General features: G+C 38.5%; 1 protein-coding gene across 1 annotated transcript; it reads right to left on the bottom strand.

Moving 5' to 3' along the window:
• On the bottom strand, positions 1-14495 carry AGXT2 (alanine--glyoxylate aminotransferase 2). The gene is made up of 14 exons (XM_075137112.1): positions 14426-14495; positions 12924-13009; positions 12331-12515; positions 11900-12023; positions 10681-10775; positions 9431-9524; positions 8250-8343; positions 7116-7216; positions 5909-6001; positions 4944-5076; positions 4182-4270; positions 2496-2645; positions 2037-2135; positions 1-507 (listed from the first exon to the last, which is right to left on the bottom strand). The coding sequence occupies exons 1-14, from the start codon at positions 14478-14480 to the stop codon at positions 397-399; spliced, it is 1509 nt and encodes a 502-aa protein (XP_074993213.1). The 5' UTR covers positions 14481-14495; the 3' UTR covers positions 1-396.
• Positions 14496-21397: the final 6902 nt, after the last annotated feature.

Below are 21397 nucleotides of genomic sequence, written 5' to 3'. Positions count from 1 at the left end.
TCCAAACAGCACGTACTGCCCCAAAACAACTTTATTAATTTGCTGTCACTCTTTCTAAAAATTACCTATTTTGTTATGACTTTCATAGATGCAAGATGAATATGTGTCTGCCTCTTCATCTGATACCCAGTTAATCCAATCAGGGTTTTTTAGACTAATGCTAGAATAGGTGTATAGCTAATACACAACACTGCTGTAGAACTGAACTGTATGTTTACAAAACAGATTAGAGCATATTTTTTATTAAACACTGGATCTGTCAGACTGCTCTTATGATACTGAACAAGTATCTCATCTTCAGACTACGATTTTCTTATCGAGTGTCGATTGGTGCAGAGTCCAGGTGGCAAGTATCAGGGGTTCTGTATGCATCTCATCTAAGGAAACAAATCAAGTCTATTTTGCAGCTGCTCTTTCCATGTGTCTCTGTAAAGCAGAATGAAATACTTCCACAGCAAAGTCAACATCCTTTTTAGTAATGCACATAGGAGGTTTAATTCTAAATGTCTGGGAAGAGAGGGGAAAAAAAAAAAAAGAAATCCTTAACATTGTATGGAAAGAACACAGTTTCTAGCAGCCCACCTAGGTCAGCACTCACCTTCTGCCCAAAAAAATCTAATCAAAAGTGTAAAAAATAATATTATAGGAGACCAGCAGAGCAGGGACTAAGGCTTCTGATAAATGCACTCTGAAGTGGGGCAATTTTGGACTTGACTGCATCCAACTCCCCACTCCACTCGTGACAAAGCAACTGTCTCCAAAAGAGATCTGACTAGAGTAGATCATGTTTGCAGCTCTGTTATTCCAGATAGAGCTCGTGTAAAACCTTAGATGGGTTTGTACTAAGAAAGAACAGGGATGTAGATGTATTTTCCTTTCTGGTAGCTTTGCCACAGGGAAAAGTAATATCTATTGAGTGGCACCCTCTTGCATTGCGTCAGCTGATTTGCTGCTACATTATAGGGGTTTTTTTAAGGCTTCTTAGAGAATGTATTATCAAAGAATCACTAAATGCTAATTTTCAGTTAGGGTACTATAGCTTAAATGCATGTTGATCAGGAATGGATATATGCACAGTTTAACTTGTCAAGAACTTAGGTTCTTAAATCCAAATGTTTGATCTATATTATGATGTTTCCAAGAGTATTTAACTTCCGTAAGAATCTAAAACTTACAGTTGAAGTTCTTCTGTCGTCATATCCCAGGACTTTAAGAAGCAAGAGTGGAATAATGGTCTCTCCCACCCACAGCACCCAACTGATAAACAGATAAACTCACAGATGAACAGCACTCTCCTGAGAAAGAATCAGATCTTACTACACTCCGAGCTGCAGCATGTTAGTCTGTGACTTGTGGAAGAACCAATAAAGTGAGAGATGCAGCATCCTACTTCTTTTAGCCATCCTTCATCTACCTCGTACAGAAGCTGCTTCCTCTACCTCAGAGGGCTTCACTGACCTGACCAGCCTGAGGCAATTCTCTGCTATTAACTCGCACGCTCTAAGAAGCTGGTGGCAGAGTGCCCTGGGTACAGCATGGTGCATCTTCAATTGGTGTGGGCTGATGCCCGTTCACATGCAATTCTCACTTTTGTGCTGCGTTGCTGAACTTGCTATTAACGACTTTTTTTTTCTTTTATTACCGTTCAGGTGGAATGCTACCAGCTCTCCAGAATGAAAGAACTAGCAAAACCAAACTTGTTCTGTGCCAGCAGGTCAGGTGATAACCTGAACAGTAGCAAAGACTTAGCAGACCTGAATATTGCTGATTTCTTCTAATTTACACACATTATAGCACATCACTTTTCTAGGGGAGGTGGTCCCTCTCAAGGAAAATTGCAAGCTTAGAGCTAGTTCAGCGTATTTGAAAAGAAACAAATAGCTCCTGCCCAATTTGTAAATTACGCAAAATTAAACAGCTAGCTGTATACATTTTCTAGTTTATTTACTGAACTAAAGTTAATTTAGCTTGAGGGAAATGGGGTATAGTTTATGAGCACAGAAAATAAGCTTTATGTATAACCAGAGGTTCACTACCTGACTGTAGAGTCCTCCTCTGCCGATCAGAACCCCCATGTCTTTACAGTCCTCCCAGATCTGATTGATTTCTTCAGCTGGAAGAGGGTGGCGACTGTCCTAATGAAAGTGAACATTAAACTTCACTTAGATATTCTAAATTAGTTCTATGAAAAAAATGTATATTCCAGTCTCTCCAATAAATGCCACCCCCATCTTTAGCTGAGAACATTTATATGCATAATTTATCTGCTTTCTAAGATGAGTTTATGCAATTAAGTACACAAGTCACTGTTTACTGAAAGCTTGTGAAATATTTGAAATGCTGGAATGTTCTGGCTCATTTTTAGCCAGAGCAATGTTCTCTCACTTCAGTAGTTGTTTTTTAATAGAAAATCTTCATATTATCTCAAATGAAATAAAATGTGATAAAACTTGCAATGGTACTGTAAATTGAAAGAAAGAAAGTAAATCACTAACCTTATCTGTCACCATTTCTACTCCAATCATAAGTCCCTTTCCACGGACGTCTCCAACAATCTGGAATTTATCCCGTAGTTTAGCCAACTCCAGTAGCATGTATGTTCCCACATCCTCACTGTTTTTTTGTAGACCATCTTCTTCAATAGCCTGGTTAAAATGATATACAATGACAGTTTTGCAGGAAAAGCTTCCAATACAGTCGGTTAATCCCTGTTTAGCTTGACAACACATTATGTTTATCTCACTTCCTGGCAGACTATGCTCCTTCACTACTACGGTCCTTATATTTTTCTTCTCTTAAAATCCTCTAATGGCATCAGAATACAATTGAACACAATATTTTGATGTTGCTGTGGCGTTTTTCACATTTTACTTATTATTCCACAAACATAATCCAGTAATTCATGCTCACGTGTAGTCATAACTGAGAAATACCTCACCAGCAGGATTATTTTCAAAATCTTACCAGAAATATTTTAATTCTTTCTCCACTATCATGAGAAGAATATAATTTGACAAGTCGTACCTATGTGTACTAGGCTGGCTGCCTTTTAGGAAAAAACTTGAGTGTTCTAATTAGATTCATCAACACCATGCTTTTTAATCACAATTTTTTTTTTTGTTCCTTACTCTGCTCTCCTTAATCAAAGTTCTGACATGCAGCCAGCTATCAGCACTGACACACAAAAACCATTTTATGAACTTAATATTCGGATTAAGAATATTCACATGAAAAAAACAAAAAATACAATTACAGAATTTAAAGTGGGTGCTTTTCCTTTTTCTTTTCTTTTTTTTTTTCCCTCCCCTCTCTTTTCTTTCAAATCCATTTTATTCTTCCTGACTCTGACAACCTTCTTGGACTTATTTCAGATCTAGGCTCCAAGTTACTTCAGAGCCAAAAAAGTCCAAAACATGGGTTCAGGCTTTTTTATTTGTAAACTGTTTTTTCAAAATGTTTTTATTTATATGGTCAGCCACCTTACAAACTAGCTTAAAAAACCCCTATTCTCAGGAAAGTAACATGAGTAGAAACAGTGTCTGCTGTAATGAAGTGAGATTACAGGAAAATGGTCTTTACATGATCAAGACAAATTAAATAGCGACCTACTACAGATTGATTCTCTGCTGGATAATAAGTGAAATATGTTGCAAATTTTTCTATTGTCTTTTTCATGAAGGATTTTTTTTCAAAAAGAATTCTGACATTAAATATTTTTAACTATCTGGTCATTAAGGCTTTTTAGGTGTAAGGTAAAAGCTGTGGAGTTGAAACAATTTTGTTAGGCATGTGCACCAGAGAATAAACTTGGTTTAGCTGAGGATTTGCGTAGTACTATGAGAGAGGTAGCTAAGGCTTTTGAGAAAAGCGCTTTCCTACATTTTTATTAACAAAATAAAGAACGTAAGGGAGACAAAGAAAGATGATTATGAAAATATAATTAGAGGACTCCTATTCTTGCTAGAGGGATAAAAATTTTGCAATGGAACTAACCAGGAGTTTATTTTTTCTTACACATAGGGCACACTGGCCATAACACATGCATATGTTTATGCATTTTATACACTTATTTTAAAAATTGCCCACATATAATTCTATAGTAAGAACAAATATAAACATTTTTCATCTTTTGCTACAAGAAAGAATGTGAAATATATAAATTTATATAACGTTCTCCCTACATCAAGAACTGCAGCTCCAACTACGCAGGCCAAAGGGCTTCCTCCAAATGTATTAAAGTGAAGGTTTTGAGCAAAAGAACTTGCAATCTCTAAAAGAAAAAGAACAACATTGATTACTTTTACAGTTGCTTTATGTTTGGTAGCAGTACTTATCTGCTTTAACTGTTAAGTTAAATTTGCTGTGCTTCAACCCTGATTCAATTGGAGGCAACACAATAGGAAGATTTTCTTTTTTTCCTGCAAGTAGTCTGTGCAAAATATGATATTTCCTCAAATTATAGTGTCTAGCAGATGCTAAAAACGGACTTATAAAAAACATCACACTTCTAACACATGCTGTCAGTTGTCCCCTTAAACTGACATCTACAAATTTTCTTCACTAGATTCAGCCAGTCATTTGTATAAATCACATAGTCGGCTAACATGCTACCTTATACACTCGCAGTACATTGATTAGTAAAACAGTGAATTCAGTGGGGATTTCCAGGATCTATTACCAGCTCTACCAATGACTCACAAGGTCATCCCTGCTTCAGTTACACAACTAACCCCATTTAAATAAAGCTTTGCACTGGTATAGCACAGCACTTGGTAAAAGAAGTGAGTAATGAGAATCCAATTAATTTGTCAAAAGATAGATTGAGACAAAGATTATTAATAAAGCTCAGCTGCTTGAACACACATCTCTCCAGGAAGTAATTATTGCATAGTATATTTTGTAATTGCTCTATTTTAATCCTTAGCAGAACGGAACACTTATACCTTTTGTTGTAACAACAGCTGCCATTGGAAAGCCATTACCAATTCCTTTTGCCAAAGTAACAATATCAGGGACTACATCATGTGTTTGAAATCCCCAGAAATGGCTGCCTGTCCGTCCAAATCCTGTCTGTACCTTTCAAAAGAAAAATCCAGAGAAATCTCCATCACTTTCTCACATTTTACAATATGATTTCTTTTTCTTGTTTTTCTATTGTTACTGATTCGCATTAAACTGCAACTACATCTGGAGTCAACTTGTATTAGGATCCTTACTCAGATGGCTTTGCACAAAATACTATTTATTGTGACTGGGTTTTTCTTTTGCATATGAAAGAGATAACGTCACCACGTCTTAGGCATAGTGAGATGTACAGATAAGCTGCAGCTTCCACTTCAAAATGGAGAGGAAATGCAATTGCTTATCACATTTCAAAATTGCTGATTCAAAATCAAAACCCCATGATTGCTGATTTCTACTACTGCAATGCTTGAGGTATATATCACTGTCACTTTGAAGCATTTGCTACTATTTCAAAACAGCTTTAGCTAAGCAAATTCTATTTGTAAAATGTATTTGCAGAGGTACAGCTATCACCTCCCTTCTAGAGTTTATGTATGCCAACACACTCATAAGAGCACCTGTTATTGTAATACACCTCACATCACAGCTGGCATTTATTAGCTGCATATTTGCATAAATTTACTGCTCCCAAAAGGTAAGGACTGAAGTCTGCTACTAACATTACCTGTGTCTAAAATCAGAATACCACACAGCAGAATAAAGACAGTAAAAACTGGGAAGCTCCTATGCTTGGAAAGATGCACTGTGCTAAACTTAAGCTACAAAATGTATAGCATTTCATTTAGATTATTTCCAGGCTTCCAGTTTGCATTCACTTGGATTCGTTTAAGACAACTTTCAGAGGTACCCCAAACTCTAGAGCTCTTATGTCAAAAAAACTCACTTCATCTGAAATACAAACGCCCCCTCTTTCCCGTACTAGCCGATAAGCTTCCTTTAAGAAACTTCTGGGGTACTGAACAGCTCCATTAACACCCTGCCAAGACAAAAAAGACAATATCTTCAGGAATAGACAAGGAAACAGGAGTTCCATTGTGTGACTATCCTATGATAAGAAAAAATACCAGCAGCCCTCAGGTAACAGCAAGACTGTTGTCTCAAGTTTCTGGCTTCAGCAGTGAAACTGCTTCAAAAAGTTCCTGCTCAGGTCACTCATTCCCATTCCACAGATCAGTCTGCTGCTCCTTTAGTTGTGCTGGTATAAATGTTTATGAGGCCATACTGTAAACTGGATCACTGAAAGACAGAATTGATTAAAGATAAACTGCCAAAACAAGTACCTTAAAAACCTACACATTGAGAAACCCAGAAACTGTGCTTGATGACAAAGTTAACCAGAGAATTCATGTCCCTTCTTTTGGTTAATTTGTTTAAAACACTGTTTCCTCAATTTCTGTTCACCTTGCCAGTTTTCATTTCAACCGGAAATTCCACTCCACATCTGGACTGCAATGGCTTCTTAAGACTGAAGTATGTAAAGGCTTAGAAGACAGCAAAACCACAGAACAGCTCTAATTTTCTCTATGGTCACAATTCTCACATTTTTTTTTCTTCCCTTTTCTGTTCCCAGGATATATTTTCCATTCTTCCTATTTAAGAACCACATATACAGCAGTTCTGAAACTTGAGTGAAGCACCAAGAGAATGAATCCTGTGGCCACCACTTGTTGGACAGCTGCTAAAAATATAGTGAACAACGTGGCTGGGAAGAGGTGGAAGGGGGATTGAGTTAAAGTTTACAGACATAGTAAAAAGAAAAGCAAAATGAAGTTTGGAAGAAGGTATTAGAAACTAAACAATAGCATGCTCCATATTCACTATTTAAATGCAGAAGTGTGTATGTTTAATCATGATTCTCTGTTTAATTTAACTCCATGAGCAAAATTCTAGCTCCATTGAAATCAGTGACAAAAGCTGAAATTTTAAGACAGTGCATCCATTCTTTCAAATATTTAAGATGTTTAAGGAATTAAGAAATAATAAAAAAAAAATCAGCAGAAGTCTGTGTTTAGGATGTAGCTAAAGAATATCAGATTTGATTGTTTCACACTACTTCTGTTATTACAATTGAGCAATGGCAAACTACCTACTTGAATTGGTTCAGCGATAAATCCAGCTATTGTCTTTGGCACCGAGGTATTCAGAGTATCTTTGAACTGTTCAATGTATTGGTCGTTTGCATGACATACACCTGTTTACAGGGGAAATAGTTTAATGGGAATTTACTTAAAACGACACAAAACTAGCTTCAAACGTGAAATTACACATCTAAGCAACAAGTATTATCTGACTGCATGATAAATACCATCTCTCAAATAAAAGGCTAAACATTAAAGGAGAGAGTCACTTATTTTCTCTTAAACCTTTATACTGTAAGGAATGTCAGTTCCAAAACAGCAATGCAAAGCTGCCAGACAATAAGATGTTGCACATTATACAGGTCAGTAAGCTGTAGGTTAGAGAAAGTGTTTATGAATCACCTATGTTAGCAGAAGGAACAAGCAGACACTTTCTCAAGGGTTAATAAATATCAGCATAAGACATAAGGAATTGTTAGGTTAGTGCAAGTATGAGGATTCTGGAGAACATAGCTGCGTATCAGTCTATACTGAAATAAAGAACAGAGTAATTAGTATAGCTAATGTTCCCATTCACTAGGTAGGGCAAAGCTAAAAAGAAAACATTCTGTTATGTATGCATGTGAATTAAAATACAAAAGAGTGCCTGTTGAAACAGTAGCAAAGAATTACTGTAATTGCTGTTAACAGGAGAGCAGTAGAGGGGCTTTCACATTGTGCTGCATATGAAATTATTTGCCTCATATAAGACTTTTTGCCTATCACTGGCTTCAGGTTGTCCTTACTGCTCATATTGTTCCAGAACAGAAGCTGTCAAAACTTCAGAAACAGCAGAAAACACCAATCAACATTCTGTCCCTCCAGATGTGCTAAACCGAGTTCCACAGCTTCCAGAGCTGATCACGACAAATGCTGGAAACAAAGGCTGGGAATTTAAGAAGAAATCTGAGAATATGAGGTGACACCTGCCCAAAATTTTTCTCTGTGGGAAGCAGGTGCCTGAGGTTCTCTGCAATATTTTCTTTGGTTGCCCTTGCAAATCCTAACCAGAGGTCTACCTCTCTTGAGGAGGTAAATATAACCTATTTCCACAGCCCTCTAGTATTCTCTAATCTAAAAGCCAAATACTTTTTGTCATTGACCAACCTTCCGAACAGCTGCATTTTCGAACAGTTTGCACTGGAGAATCTCTACAATGGCTGCCTCCCCATGGACCACGAAAAACATCTGGTAACATTGTCTGTCAAGCATAAGAGAAATAGCTACAGATTTGATGACACCTTTCTAAGAGATGTTTTGATCATACTTAGGGATGACTAATGAAAAAACCTAAAAAGAGTCTGTTACGAGTCAAAGGGCACACCTAGTTCAAGAGACTTGTCTGAAGAACACTTGTGGAATAATACCAAACTTCCCCCTCAAGGAATGGTAGAACAGAGACAGAAGTTTTGGAAACAAGTTTAGACTACTGCAGCAATAGTCACTCAATTGATGATTTCCTTTGTTTTGTTCTTCAAGTTAGTCAGCAGTTTTGGTTATCTAAGAGTAATAGCAACATTTTTAGAGTTGCCGGTAGTACTTCAGTAATCCAAAGTATGATAAAAATCTGCAAAATACAGGAAGGCAGGCAGATCTAGCAGAGTAATTACAGGCTGGAAATTGGGAGCTCCAGCCTTCTCATCCTGGCTGCTGATGAAACACTGCGTGACTTCAGGCAACTCATTTATTGAGCCAAGTTGGGAGGCTGCTATAAGGGAGCCTTCCTATAGCCAGTGCTGTGGCTGAGCTGTTACCAATACAGATCAGAGCAGCCACTGACGGCTTCTAGCAGACAGAAAGTCATTCCCATCTGCTCAAGGGCAGGGAGATAACGTATTTATCCCCAATGGATCTCGTTAACAGCTATGTCTCCTGTCTCACTGAGATGAGGGACGTAGGTTTTTTTTCATTCCAGGGGAGGATCTACTTCAGACCAGCTGAAAGCAGCTTTGCACAGATTTGCCAAAATAAACTTGAGAAAAGGGGTTCTGAGCATTATTATTTTGCATCTTACATAGACTTCCATGCAAGCACCAAGCATGACTAAAGCATTGTAAATCATGATCACTCATGTTATGGCTGTCCTGACTCCAGATTAGCATAAGTAACTATATGGAGAAGGAAAGGGGACTATGGCTCTTGTGGTGCTTACACAGCAGGAACAGCTACACTGCAGTTCAGTTAGTGACCATAAAGCACTTTGAGGATAGAAAACTTACTAATTGTTGAAATATTCAAATAAACTGTTAGTTACCCAGATTATTTTAAAAAAATAATAAAAATCTCACTGTTGAACAGCCAAAGCCATTGGCAACACCATGCTTATAAGAACCTATAGATGTCAATCCCAGCGCGTAAGGGCTGCCTCCATGGTATGCTCCTCTGTGCAAACAAAGAAAGCACATGAACATCACTCATTTCAAAGAAGAGACTGCAGCAGCATTAGTTCTGAGAAGGCATGCTTCTGAGCTACAAATTATTGGGGAAAATGTACATTGTTACACTCAAAACAAAAAGACTCCTACTGCCATTTTTTGTTGCGGTTTTGGAAGACCCATGACTGCCCATCTGCATTGGTTTCCTGAAATTTCAAACGTTAAAATTGTGAGGCAATGTTTGCAAGGAGAAGAGAACAATGAATGCAACCAACAGCAACTCAGACAGTGCCTCATGAAGTTCTGCTGTAGCACCTGAGCCCTACAGAGCAAACATCTCTGTTCTTTGAATCTTGGGAACTGCTGCTCTCTCCAACAGATGCCGCCAATCATTAAACTACATGGTGGTTTGCTGCCAGTTTTATACACAAATCAAAAGTTCATTAATGAGAATATACAAGCTAGGTGGGTACTCAATGTTCTGCTGAACAGAATAACAGAAAAATACAGCTCTTCATAACAAGGCCTTCTATTCTAATATTTGAGGCCGCCTGGGATGCACAGTAAAGAGAAGAACTACTTACACTGGTGCTTACATAGTACTTACCCCTGCACCACCTCTGTCGTTAAGCCAGAAGAGCTGTTTGTGTACCTGTGCAGTGAACTATGGTTCAAGGATCTGGCAGAAAAATAAGGCAGCAAAACAAACAAACCAAAAAATCCTTCCACCAGGTTAGCTTTCAGCCAGAGCAGCTCCCTGCTGCGGTTCACTGCGTTGCTATTCCAGAGGTACCTTTGTACCCCCACAAAGGGCAGCACTGCAGGGGTGGAATGAAGGAAGAAAGCAGCAATTGCTAAAGCCTGCTCTGGCCCTGAACGAAGATCCACCAAAGCACACCCTGAACACAGAGATTAGACCCTTTTCTAAACAACAAAAGCAAAAATTGTAAGTTGTCAATTGTAAGTTGACTAGTTGTAACTAGTCCTAATATACTGTATCAAATCTTCAACTGGTGTTTTACTACTCTTTGTCAAGTAAAATAATTTTATAGTATTCTCCTCAGCAGATCTGGCATTACAGAGTTCTCTATTATTTCTCGGTTTAGGCATATAGAGACTGATCACACACGCAAATGAATTTTGTAAAGATCTATCACCATTACCTGAAACAGATGATGTCGAAGTTACGAGTATATAGCCTTGACATGAACATAGCCAAATCATTGGCTTCTGACCCGCTGTTGGTTAGATAAACCACCTACGGCAGAATGCTTAGGATCAGTACGGCGCACAACCACCACCTTCTTGTTTGGCATCAGATCATGTCACTTAGTAGATTATGAGCTATAACCTATCACTACCATAAGGTGACTTCACCAAAATAAACTTAATGTTGTCCATACACTACAGATGAGAACTAAGATCAAGCTGATTTACTCAGGGAGACTACAGAAAATCTTTAAGAGTTGGATCTTCATGTTTTCCTAAGATGGAACAGTGATTCAAAGAAAAATGAAAGTGTCTGGGTCAAACTGAGCATGACTGACTGAATAGAAATAACCTTCACACAGGTAAAAAGGCCTGTACAGTACCCCTGCATATTAGTTACTAGGAGAGACACACACAGACACAACCGTGGAACAGAAGAGGTAAGCAGAGCTTGCTTATCGCGAGCAAATGAGAATTAAGGGGATATCCTGAATACAAGTTCTGAGATTTAAAAACAGCTCAAATTCTAGCGTCACCGCTGTTAAAGTTAATTTTCAGAAGTGACTGAGATTCTCCACTGCTTAAACTATGCAGATGCTTTACATTTTTAAATTTTTTTTTTTAACTCTCCTTCCATTTTTAAGATTGCGATAGCTTCACACTCTTCTGCTAACCTAATTTCATTTGATTTCCACTTTATCTTACCTGAAAGCAAACACAATATTTTTCTTACTGTTTCTGGGCATATGAAACGTGATATTTATGTGGTTTATTTATTTAAATGTCAGTAAACCTCACTACACAAAGTACTGCCAAATACTTTTCACTTAATTTAATTAATTTTCATTAAGGCTGGCTATATGTAAGAATAGTTAACATCATCTCAGTTCGTTCAGTAATTTTTAAGCTGCTAATGCCCCTTCACAGTGACAATTGGAAGGAGAGAACAAACAGAACAGGAGTTTGGGATATTATGCTTATCTATATCTGAGTCTAAAGAAAAGGCATTGAGGGTCATCATGCTCTCTTTATCCGACGGTCTGTAGTCCCATACAGGTTTTCTCTCCACAGATATCATGGCTCTCATTTATTTAATAGATATTTTTATGCTAAATATTTCTTATAAACAGACACCCCCTTCACCAGTCCCTGCTCCTGCCAGAAGCAAAGTACCTTAAGTGGATCTGGAAGAAGAGAAGTTAGCTTTTCAGCATACTCTTGGATTGACGGGTGCATGTAGATATTAGTGGTATGCCACAGGCGAGCAAGCTGTTTCTGGGTAGCCATAGTTACCTTCCTGCATGTAGCGCAAGAAGACACAAAGGGATTAAATTCACCACACGTGCACACATACATGTACACACCTACCTGTTACTAATTCTGAAAATGCAGACACTGGGCCATTTGCCAGAGAAATGAACAAATAGACAAAATTAATTACTCAAAATGTAGTGGGAATTGACCTTAATGTAAGATATACATGACCATTTAGTGAATTATATTCTGGTTTTAGGCTCACAGTGCCACAGATTAACAAAGAACAAAAACAACATAGATATCTCTTCCTGTATTTTATAGTACAAATCAAACAGTAGCAAACTTACGGGTGACAGTGACCAACACTGACAGTTACAATTCCAGCAAAGAGATCAAGGTATCTTCGTCCTTTATAATCAAACAACCACTGCATATGTCCTTGATGCAGCAACAATGGCTTCTTGTAATACATTCGCAATGAAGGAGAAATATTTTGTTCACGAATCTTCTGCATATGTTCATACGAATAGGACTGAGTGGAATAAAAAAAGTCAGTATCCATTTATGCTTTCTAAAGATCCAGACTAATGGAGCTGTAATAGATCACACAGACTATACAGCTGTCTACAGCAGTTGTTCACAGAACTAAGATTTTAAAAAATTCTGGCACACAGAGGGTTCTACAAGCCTCTGAAACTCAGCTTTTGAAATAAGACTGCTGTTCTGCACTTATCTCTTCCTTAAAGTTTTTCAAAGCAATAATTTAGCCGTAAGTTACAGAATTGTCACGCAGGTACATCTATAGGTTATATCCTGGTTGTAACATAATTGTTTTTTGCCCAAACAAGCAAATTTCATAAACCTATTTAATGCACTGAGCCTATCACTCAGATCTAGTAATGCAGTCTTACTTAAACTCAGTGTAATATGTATGACTTACTTCGTATTTTTCAGGTACAAAATCACAAGGAGGCATTTTTGCTTTTGTGGAGACAGACCTTTTCCATTTCTGCTGCCTAAAGGCAACTACAAAATAGTAAGAGTATTATCAAACACTTATCACAGTGCACATCAGAAAGAGTTTCTCAATAAGCTTGTTCACAGAACATACAAGCTACGGTCAAAGCAAGGCAGTTTCTTCTTTTGTCTAAGAGATTTTCTTGGGGGAAAAAAAATAATTAATTAACATATCTTTTAAAGACAAAATATATGTCAATTAAAAAAACAGCGCTTCTCTCATCTGTTAAAACTCAGCTTTCAGTTTCACATGGACTTGTGTTTTGGCAGAAAAAGACTTTAAAAAAAAAAAAATCATTTTCTAATACAGATTCTTATCTGGAGCAGCAAGAGCAGGAATCCTCTACAAGGGCATAAGCCAGGAGCCCAGGGTGACCACCGCACAGGCGGTGCTCTCCAGGACCAGGGTCCAGTCCCAACAGACCTGAAGCTGGTGGGCAAAGCAGGATCCACTGACAGTGCCCCACGTAAGTGGAGGAGATGAATTAGGTCCAGGGTCCACCCAGGGAGTCCAGTCAGGAGCAGCAGCAGATGGGGCCAGAGACAGAGCTGGAGACAAAGCTACAACATAGGTGCAAGGTCCATCCAGGAGACAGGGCCAGAGGCTGGCCTGGTGGCAAGGCTACACCCACGGCACAGTTGAGGCAGGGACCGAAGGCTCAGGGCTGAGCTGAAACAGGGCTCCTGGGCAGTGGGCACAGGCAGAGGCCCCGAGTGAGGCTGCTCAGGGCAGGCAAGGTGTGCTCGGGGCCCTGACAACTCCCGCTGCCGTCTGCCGTCCTTGTTCCACGACATCACACTGTCCTACCTTTCATTTAGCTGGAAGCGTAGTTAAGCAGCTATCAGAAAAAGTTATCATTTAAATAGATTCTCTTTCTGCATCCCTAACATTATTTGCTGAGAACGACACATTTATTTTTAAATGTCTAAGGTTTTAAACAATTTCTAAAACACATTAAAATGTAAATGAATGAAGAATAAAGTTTCCTGAAATAAATAACATACACTGTCACTTCCCTACAAGAGTCCAGTCTCAAAAATATTAATTAAAAACCGTAAGTTAGAGAAGTTCTGCCGTTGGACCTCTTTCAAAGGGATCTACATCTACGCTGAAAGTGCTTCATTCCCCCACGTACAAACATGGTGCTGCAACCAAAACCCCCACGAGATCGGGCTTTCAGAGAGATACGCTGACCCGTCCAACCCAGGCCTGCGGGGGCTTTGGGCTCCGTGCGCAGCAGCTGCTCCAGCAGACCCCGCCGGAGCGAGCCCCCACCGCGGGAAGAGCCCCCTCAGCCCCTCACGGCCCCGGGGGAGCACCCGTCCGGGCAACAGCGGCTGCCCCGTCCCGCCGGGACTGGGACGGCTGCTCCGGCCGGCTGCCGCACAGCCGAGCCGCCTGCCTTTACCGTGGCGGTGCCTTACCGCTGCCGAGCCGGCGGCCGCGCCCCCGCAGCAGCCCTCCGAGCCCCCGCGCCATGTCGGCCGGCAGCAGGGCAGCGCCAGGCTGAGGCGGTGCGGCCCCGCCCCTCGCCCCGCCCCCGCGGGGCCCGTCCGCACGTGCCGGCGGGGGCGGCCGTTACTGCCGCCCGGCGGGTAGGGGCCGTTGGCGCCGGAGGCGCCGAACGGTAATTGCTGTTGTGCTACGGCCGGCAGCTTAATTTTGGCGTAATCCAATTCTATCCCATCTCGAGTCGTTTTCTGTGCGTTAATTAAAAAAGTGGTTGTGGGGGAGTGTGTTTTATCCTGAGAGAACCTGTGTGGGCGGGCTGCTCGGCCTGGGCAGCAAGGGGCGTGAGGCAGGCCGGCAAAACAAAGCCGCATCCGAAAACAAACCAGAAGGAGGTGTTATCTTTAAATACAACCGGAAGATAAGGAGAAATTGAAAGATGTTACAAGGAGAGGGATAACTGATGACCCATTTCCTTCTTTTTTTTTTGCTTCCTCGGTAAAAAGTACTAGCACAACCTCCTACAAGGATGCAAAAAGCGGGAAGCTCTCCGTTGCCTCCCGCCATTACCTTCCAGTTCCTTATAATACTGAAAGAAATAAAATTTGTGACGGTGTTCCCTAGAATGGTAATCGGCATACACTGTAACTAGACACAATTACCAGTGAAAGATGTTTCACTATGGTTTTGGAGACCCTAGCAGTTCCTAAGGCAGAAGGCTGACTACTTACCTCACCTACCCTGAGGTACAGTCCCAGTTTTGCAAGGAAAACTGCCTGATCCTGCTGCAAAGGGTCAGAGATTTGTACTTTCTACTAACCAGGGCAGTGCTTACATACCTTAGGATTCCCAAATGCTCAACCTTTCTCAATCAAACATTACTTTTGCTAACTTGAAATTCCTGAATTTCAGTGATAAAGATAATTTTCATCAACACAAAGAGCCGTGAAGAAGCATAAGTATAGAAGTTGTGACCTGGTGCATGAGCTATCTGTGTTAACTGGTTCAATTGCTCAGTGCATGCAAAGTGGGTTAAGCACATCTATCACGGGGCCTTCCTGAGGCAGAACAGTGGGAGCCTGTCCTACAGACTGTGCTGGATGCCTGGCTTTTCCTTTTTATATATTCTATACTGGAATTGTTATATTTCATGAAGAAAGCTACACTTCGTGAATTTTATTCAAGAACTTTTATTAAATTGAAATGCAAACACCATTGCAAAGAGATCTTACAATGACAAAAGATTGAAAAGTCCATCAGAAAGCTACAGACTTCAGTAACAATATTGATCTTACAAGTGAAATCGCTAACAGATTTTATGAAAGCCAGCATTTTCAATATTAAGAACTTAAAAAATACATTTTAAAGCATTTTCTTCAAATACACTTAGAAACAATGAAGAATTCCTGAGCAACTATTTTTATACCAGTATTCTCCAACCAATGTACATACTGCATATGAAATCTACTTTCTATAATTTCTTAAATTTTAGAAATTTACAAAACATTTGGATCTGCTTCATAGAATAATTGTGCTTCAGGTCATTCTGTTGCTACAGTAATGACGCCATGATAAATTGGATGTATCAGATTGCATACAAATTTTGAAATTGTAATGGAAAAAATCCTAGCTTGTATTGCAAGGCTAGCAATGAAATGGTTTATGCAAATGGAAATAAGTTTGCTTTAAATATTGGATCATCTCTTTCTCTGCTGGCAAATATATTGTTTATTCTGCATATTATTCAGAACATGCAATTTAATTTATAAATATGTTTCTTTGAGAGGCCTGCTGGCAAAATTAAAGGCAAGGAAGTTCCAGAGACTTTACCTGCACTTAATAGCATGGCAGAAATTTGAACAAATGCAATTAGTTAACGACTGCTGACATGTTTTTTCTGGGCAATACTTTGTCAGACCAGCACCCTCACTATTGCTATATTTTACACAATGACTAAAAAAATATATGAAGCACAATATAAAGATTGCTGAAGCCCAGATAGTGCTGAGTATCTCTGAGCAATATAAATGCATATATGGAACTGATGGTTGTGTTATTCCAGATGATGAATGGTATTTGTAGTCAGATTAAAAAAATTACTTTCCAAGATGAAAAATAAACAACACTAAAGCAGCCTAGGAGCTCTTTCTGAGTATATCTGAGCAGTAGTTTCCCCTTCCTTTTATAATGAAGGACACAGGGATGAGAATTAAGAGTAGTTACAGCATTATGAATATTAAAAAGTACAATTTGACATCATTATATTTCTGCATGTATTCCGCATTTAGAAAAATCTGGCACTTCCTAGACATGTATAATTTTCTGTCCTACTGAAGAGATATTTTTTACAAGTGACTTCTACAAAGATTTCCAGCATCCTATAAAAATTCTGCTCAGTGCTACATGTCTGTAAAACTGACCATTGCAGTCTTTGTAGGAATTGAAGTGAAATCTTTCTGTTTTTACTGATGTCAAAATGAGGTGAAGGTACTCAGCAGCTCACAAAAACAGACCCAGAAGCAGCATTTTCCAAAAAAAAAAAGTCAAATAAAGACAAGGTCCAAGACAAGCAGCATCACAAAGTAGAACAGGATGTTAAACCTTCCAAAAATAAAAGAGGAAGATGTGAAAAAAGACTTCATTATATCTAACTTCTCTATGCACCAACATCTTGAGTATAAGCCCAGCTTTTGGCATATCAGTGCTGCAAGAGGCCACACAACTAATTCAGGTATTTTTTTAAATTACTTTTGATAGGTGTAATAGTTTATCTTAAAAACTTAGCTTAAATGGGAGAGATGTATTTTAAGCCTGACTTGGTAATTTTCCAAATTTATCACCAAGATAGGGACTTTCTGATGAAGGAAAATGTTAACAGATACATTGTCACAGGTACAAACTGAACAATGTCTAGAAATACCAAGAGACGATTTACTAGTATCCCCAAAGTCCGTTTCCTCTTGGAGCTTCTAGGTCATTACATTACCCTTAATAAATAAAAAATACAAGAATGCTTAAGAACAACAGGTATATGTATGAGACAATGTAAATGGATAAATACACCTCATCTGTAGATCTGTCTGAAAAATTGAAGGTTGCTTTTAAAAACAGTGTGGTACACTTTATTTCTCTTGATTTTTTCCTTAGGAAAGTAGGAAATGCAACAGCAGATCAGATGAGGGGTCTAGCTCTTCAAGTATTCTGTTTGCCCAGGACCAATGTCACATACGTGGAAGAAAATCCTGTAACTGATAGAAAGTGAATGACCACTTCTCCTGTATAGGACTTTTTCTGCTCATATATAATAGCTCATGTGTAGGCAATTTCAGCGTTTTGCCTAACTGGCTTTTAACAAGGCTTTACTACTTTTGTGGACTATCTCAGGTGGCTGTGCATATTCCCACTTCTGATATAAAAGTGTTTTCTTCTCTTCCTTTTTTTCTGACAAACTCATTTATCACTCCTCTCAGCTCTACTAGGTCTCATTTTTTCCTATCTACTCTTACATTTGATTCCTTTGCTTCCATTTTCTGTTCTCCTTCCCTCTCTTCTCAGCTGTAGTGCATGTTTACCCCTTCTGATTTCTCTAATTATCTACCTATGTACCATCCTATAGTGACTGTACTCCTCTTCCATTCTGCCACGTGCCACAACAGTGTCCCTCTTCCAATCATTAAGCTCTCTTTCTATCCCCATATATTATGTATTTCTGTATTTCATTTATCTTTAATCTCATGCTTGACATACACAGGAAAGATGAAGAAATTCCCTTATTTGTTTCAAAATGGTTTTCAAGGCAGGGCCACAAGATTATTCCAATTAATGTAATTCAGTCCATCTTTCCACACTCACAGGAACTGGAGTCTGAATTTAGTATTAGGGTTTGAGACAACTGAGAGCAGGGCTAACTCCGTTTTCACTCATTTAGGGACAGAGTTTGAAGATTTACTTCTCAGGAACTCAGCTGAAAACAGGTCTTTCTAAATAGCAAGTATTGATAAATGCATAGTTCCATTGCTGAGATCCAGAATCAGAGCATCTCTGACAACTCGGCTCATTCAGTTCTAGCGAGCTGAGCACACAGGCAGTGGCAAAAAACTTTTCAGCCCAGGAAAGGGGCTGATGCTTGGCTGCCAAGCTGGTCAGTATGGCTTTCCCTACAAGATGGAAATTTCTCTGTTATTTTTTCGTATTAAATACATTTCATTTTGCTACACATCTCAAATATCCCATCCTAGTACTACCACTGCAAAACAAGTGATGATTCCATGACAAGCTGTTAGTTAACAAAAATAATTTGAACATTACAAATAAGATTTTTTTAATCTTGATGGAATGATTCATAATTTGACACACAAAGTAAAATGCTTTTGTCTGCCTTTTTAAAGGGAGAAAAAAAATAATCTGAGGTAGCAATTCCTTGAGAATATGATGCCTGATCTCATGATACTTTTTCATTTCATTTGTCTTTATGGCTTTGTAGAAGTTGTCTAATATCCATCAACTGGCTTAGATGACTTTGGTTTCCTTGCACAACACCTTCAAACTGTTTACAGTTAATGAAAAATTATGAAATACATTTACAGGCTTCATGATGTGAACTCCACATATACAATGCTTCAGAGATCACAAAAAATTTCTGCTTATTCATTTTAAACACCTGCTGTTACTACACTTTAAATACTTAAATGACGTTTAAAGCAACTGTATATTTTCCAGCCATTTAAACATAGACACATAAACAAATATACCACAGAATTCACCGCTTTAACATAAATCATCGTTACATATTTGATTTACAGTTTGTTCCATAAATACATATATCTTCTTACTAGTATTATATAAGGTCAGTTTACTGCATTTTTATTAAATAATCTTTGTAGTTACATAGTATCATCAAGACCATTCTTCAAGCCTGAATTTTCTGTGACAGTGAGTTTTGGGAGCATGTGTCCCTCTTCAATAAATTGTATTTCTTTAAAAGCCAGGAATATTACACTGAAATACTAAAATTGTACATGCAATATGTCTTTGTTAAAGAAAAAAGTCTAATTAGATAATTTAAGATAATGAGTCATATTTGTCAATACTGAAGAAATCTGTTAATAAAATTAGTCTGAGTCCAAAGGAAAGGTAACCAATTAGAAATTTATATATTAAATTTTATGAATTTTATAAAATTAATTCTGAAAAGCCTTTATGCTTTCTTTTAGGGCTTTATGCTACTAAATTTAATTCACACTTTAAGTGACACATGCATAAATTTGACATTGAAAACATCATTCAAACTTTTCAAATAATTATTCCAAGTGAGAAATTTGACTAATGGTGCAAGAGTTAGAGGGCTAATCCCCATTCCTGGGGTAAATTCTGTTACATACTTCATCCCTCTGTATATCAATGGAGGTGTCAAGAGCCTGCTATATCCCCACTAGCGTGTCATAATTTTACAATAATGACCATGTACAACTGCTGCAAAATCTCATATATTTCCTAACAAAAAGCTATTCCTTAAAGAGCTGCAAGCAAAAATGTTGTTGCAAACAGAAAGAAATATTTGAACATCCAAAGGCCCACACACTTAGCTGAAGGTTATTCTGATTTTACAGAACACTAGTTCATTCTCTTCTTAATGTATTTTCAGATGTTAAAGGCCGCTTTCAGAAAGTGTTGCTCCCACCTTGGGAGTAACAAGGTGTTTTGGAAAATAAAAGCAAATCCAAGGGAAAAATAATCAACCTGCACTTCTGTTCAGCTTAAAGAATGAAATATATTTATGAAAATCATGTTCCATTTTCAAATCCCTCAAAAAGCTTGCTACCTCAGAGCAACAAGCAAATGCACCTTTTCCACTGTGGCTGAATTTCCCTTTTCACAGAAAGCCATGATGATTTGGCATGTTGAGACGTTCATCAGCAAAGGTGAGAGACAATCTATGCCTCACAATCTAATTTAGACTACAACTATTTTGCAGCTTCAGTACCAGTTTATGGCAAAGCATAGAAACTCTTCCATTCATTCTCTTTGTGTGTGGATTACTGGAGGTACACATATAGACACTTACAGTTAGGCAGGATGAATCATACACTTAAAATCTGCTAAGAGTTGCATCAGTTTGCCTCAGGTCCAAAGTAACTGGTATGACAGCAACTGCCTGCTGCTGACACCTTACTCCATGCTTTCTTTGGTTTATAACATCTGTGTAGTCACCTGTGTTTTACCCTAAGAAATCCACTACATAAGGAAAATCTTTAAGCTGTGGCTTGGTAAGATTCTATAGACCCTATGCAGCATGAGTTGCATCACAGAAGGCCTGTAGCAGCATGTCTTTACTCATGGCATTAGGAGTACAAAACAACGGCTTGGCTCAGATATAGCTATCTGTGTAAAGAAAGAGAATGTGTGATCCAGATCAGCTCTGTCAGATTCAGTCAGAAGACTGAGGTGTAAGTGAAGCACTGTCAGAAAGAGTGTATTATCAGCTTACCTACACGCTTACCTACACACAAGTTGCTGCCCTGAAAAACATTCCAGTTTTGACTAATAAGTTGATAGTTTCTTTGCAGTACTTTTAACATCTCTAGAAAATTGTAAGATCTACTACAAATGCTACAGTAAACTTGTCCTGTTAACTATAACCAAACAAAATTTTATGTTTGCCTGCCCTCTGGAGTAGCCACTTCATGTCTTTCAAGTGTTAAATAAGAGGCTGAATTAAGAATCTAAGATACCTCCCTACACATTCAGCAGAGCATCCAGACTGCTCTGATCAACCTCTGGAAGTGGGCAGTATGTTGCCTGTATGAAGGACACAGGCTCTAAATTTGATGCCTAAATTAAATGTTACAGTGTACACTAATACAGACACACAGATAATTAGTTAAATTCTAAAGTCCTGCCAGCAGAAGACAGCTTGACTAATCTATACTTGAGCAGTTCCATGGCAT

This window comes from Calonectris borealis, chromosome Z (assembly GCF_964195595.1).
Source record: "Calonectris borealis chromosome Z, bCalBor7.hap1.2, whole genome shotgun sequence".
In the NCBI taxonomy this organism is placed as follows: domain Eukaryota; kingdom Metazoa; phylum Chordata; class Aves; order Procellariiformes; family Procellariidae; genus Calonectris; species Calonectris borealis.
This window is presented reverse-complemented; position numbering and strand designations above follow the sequence as displayed.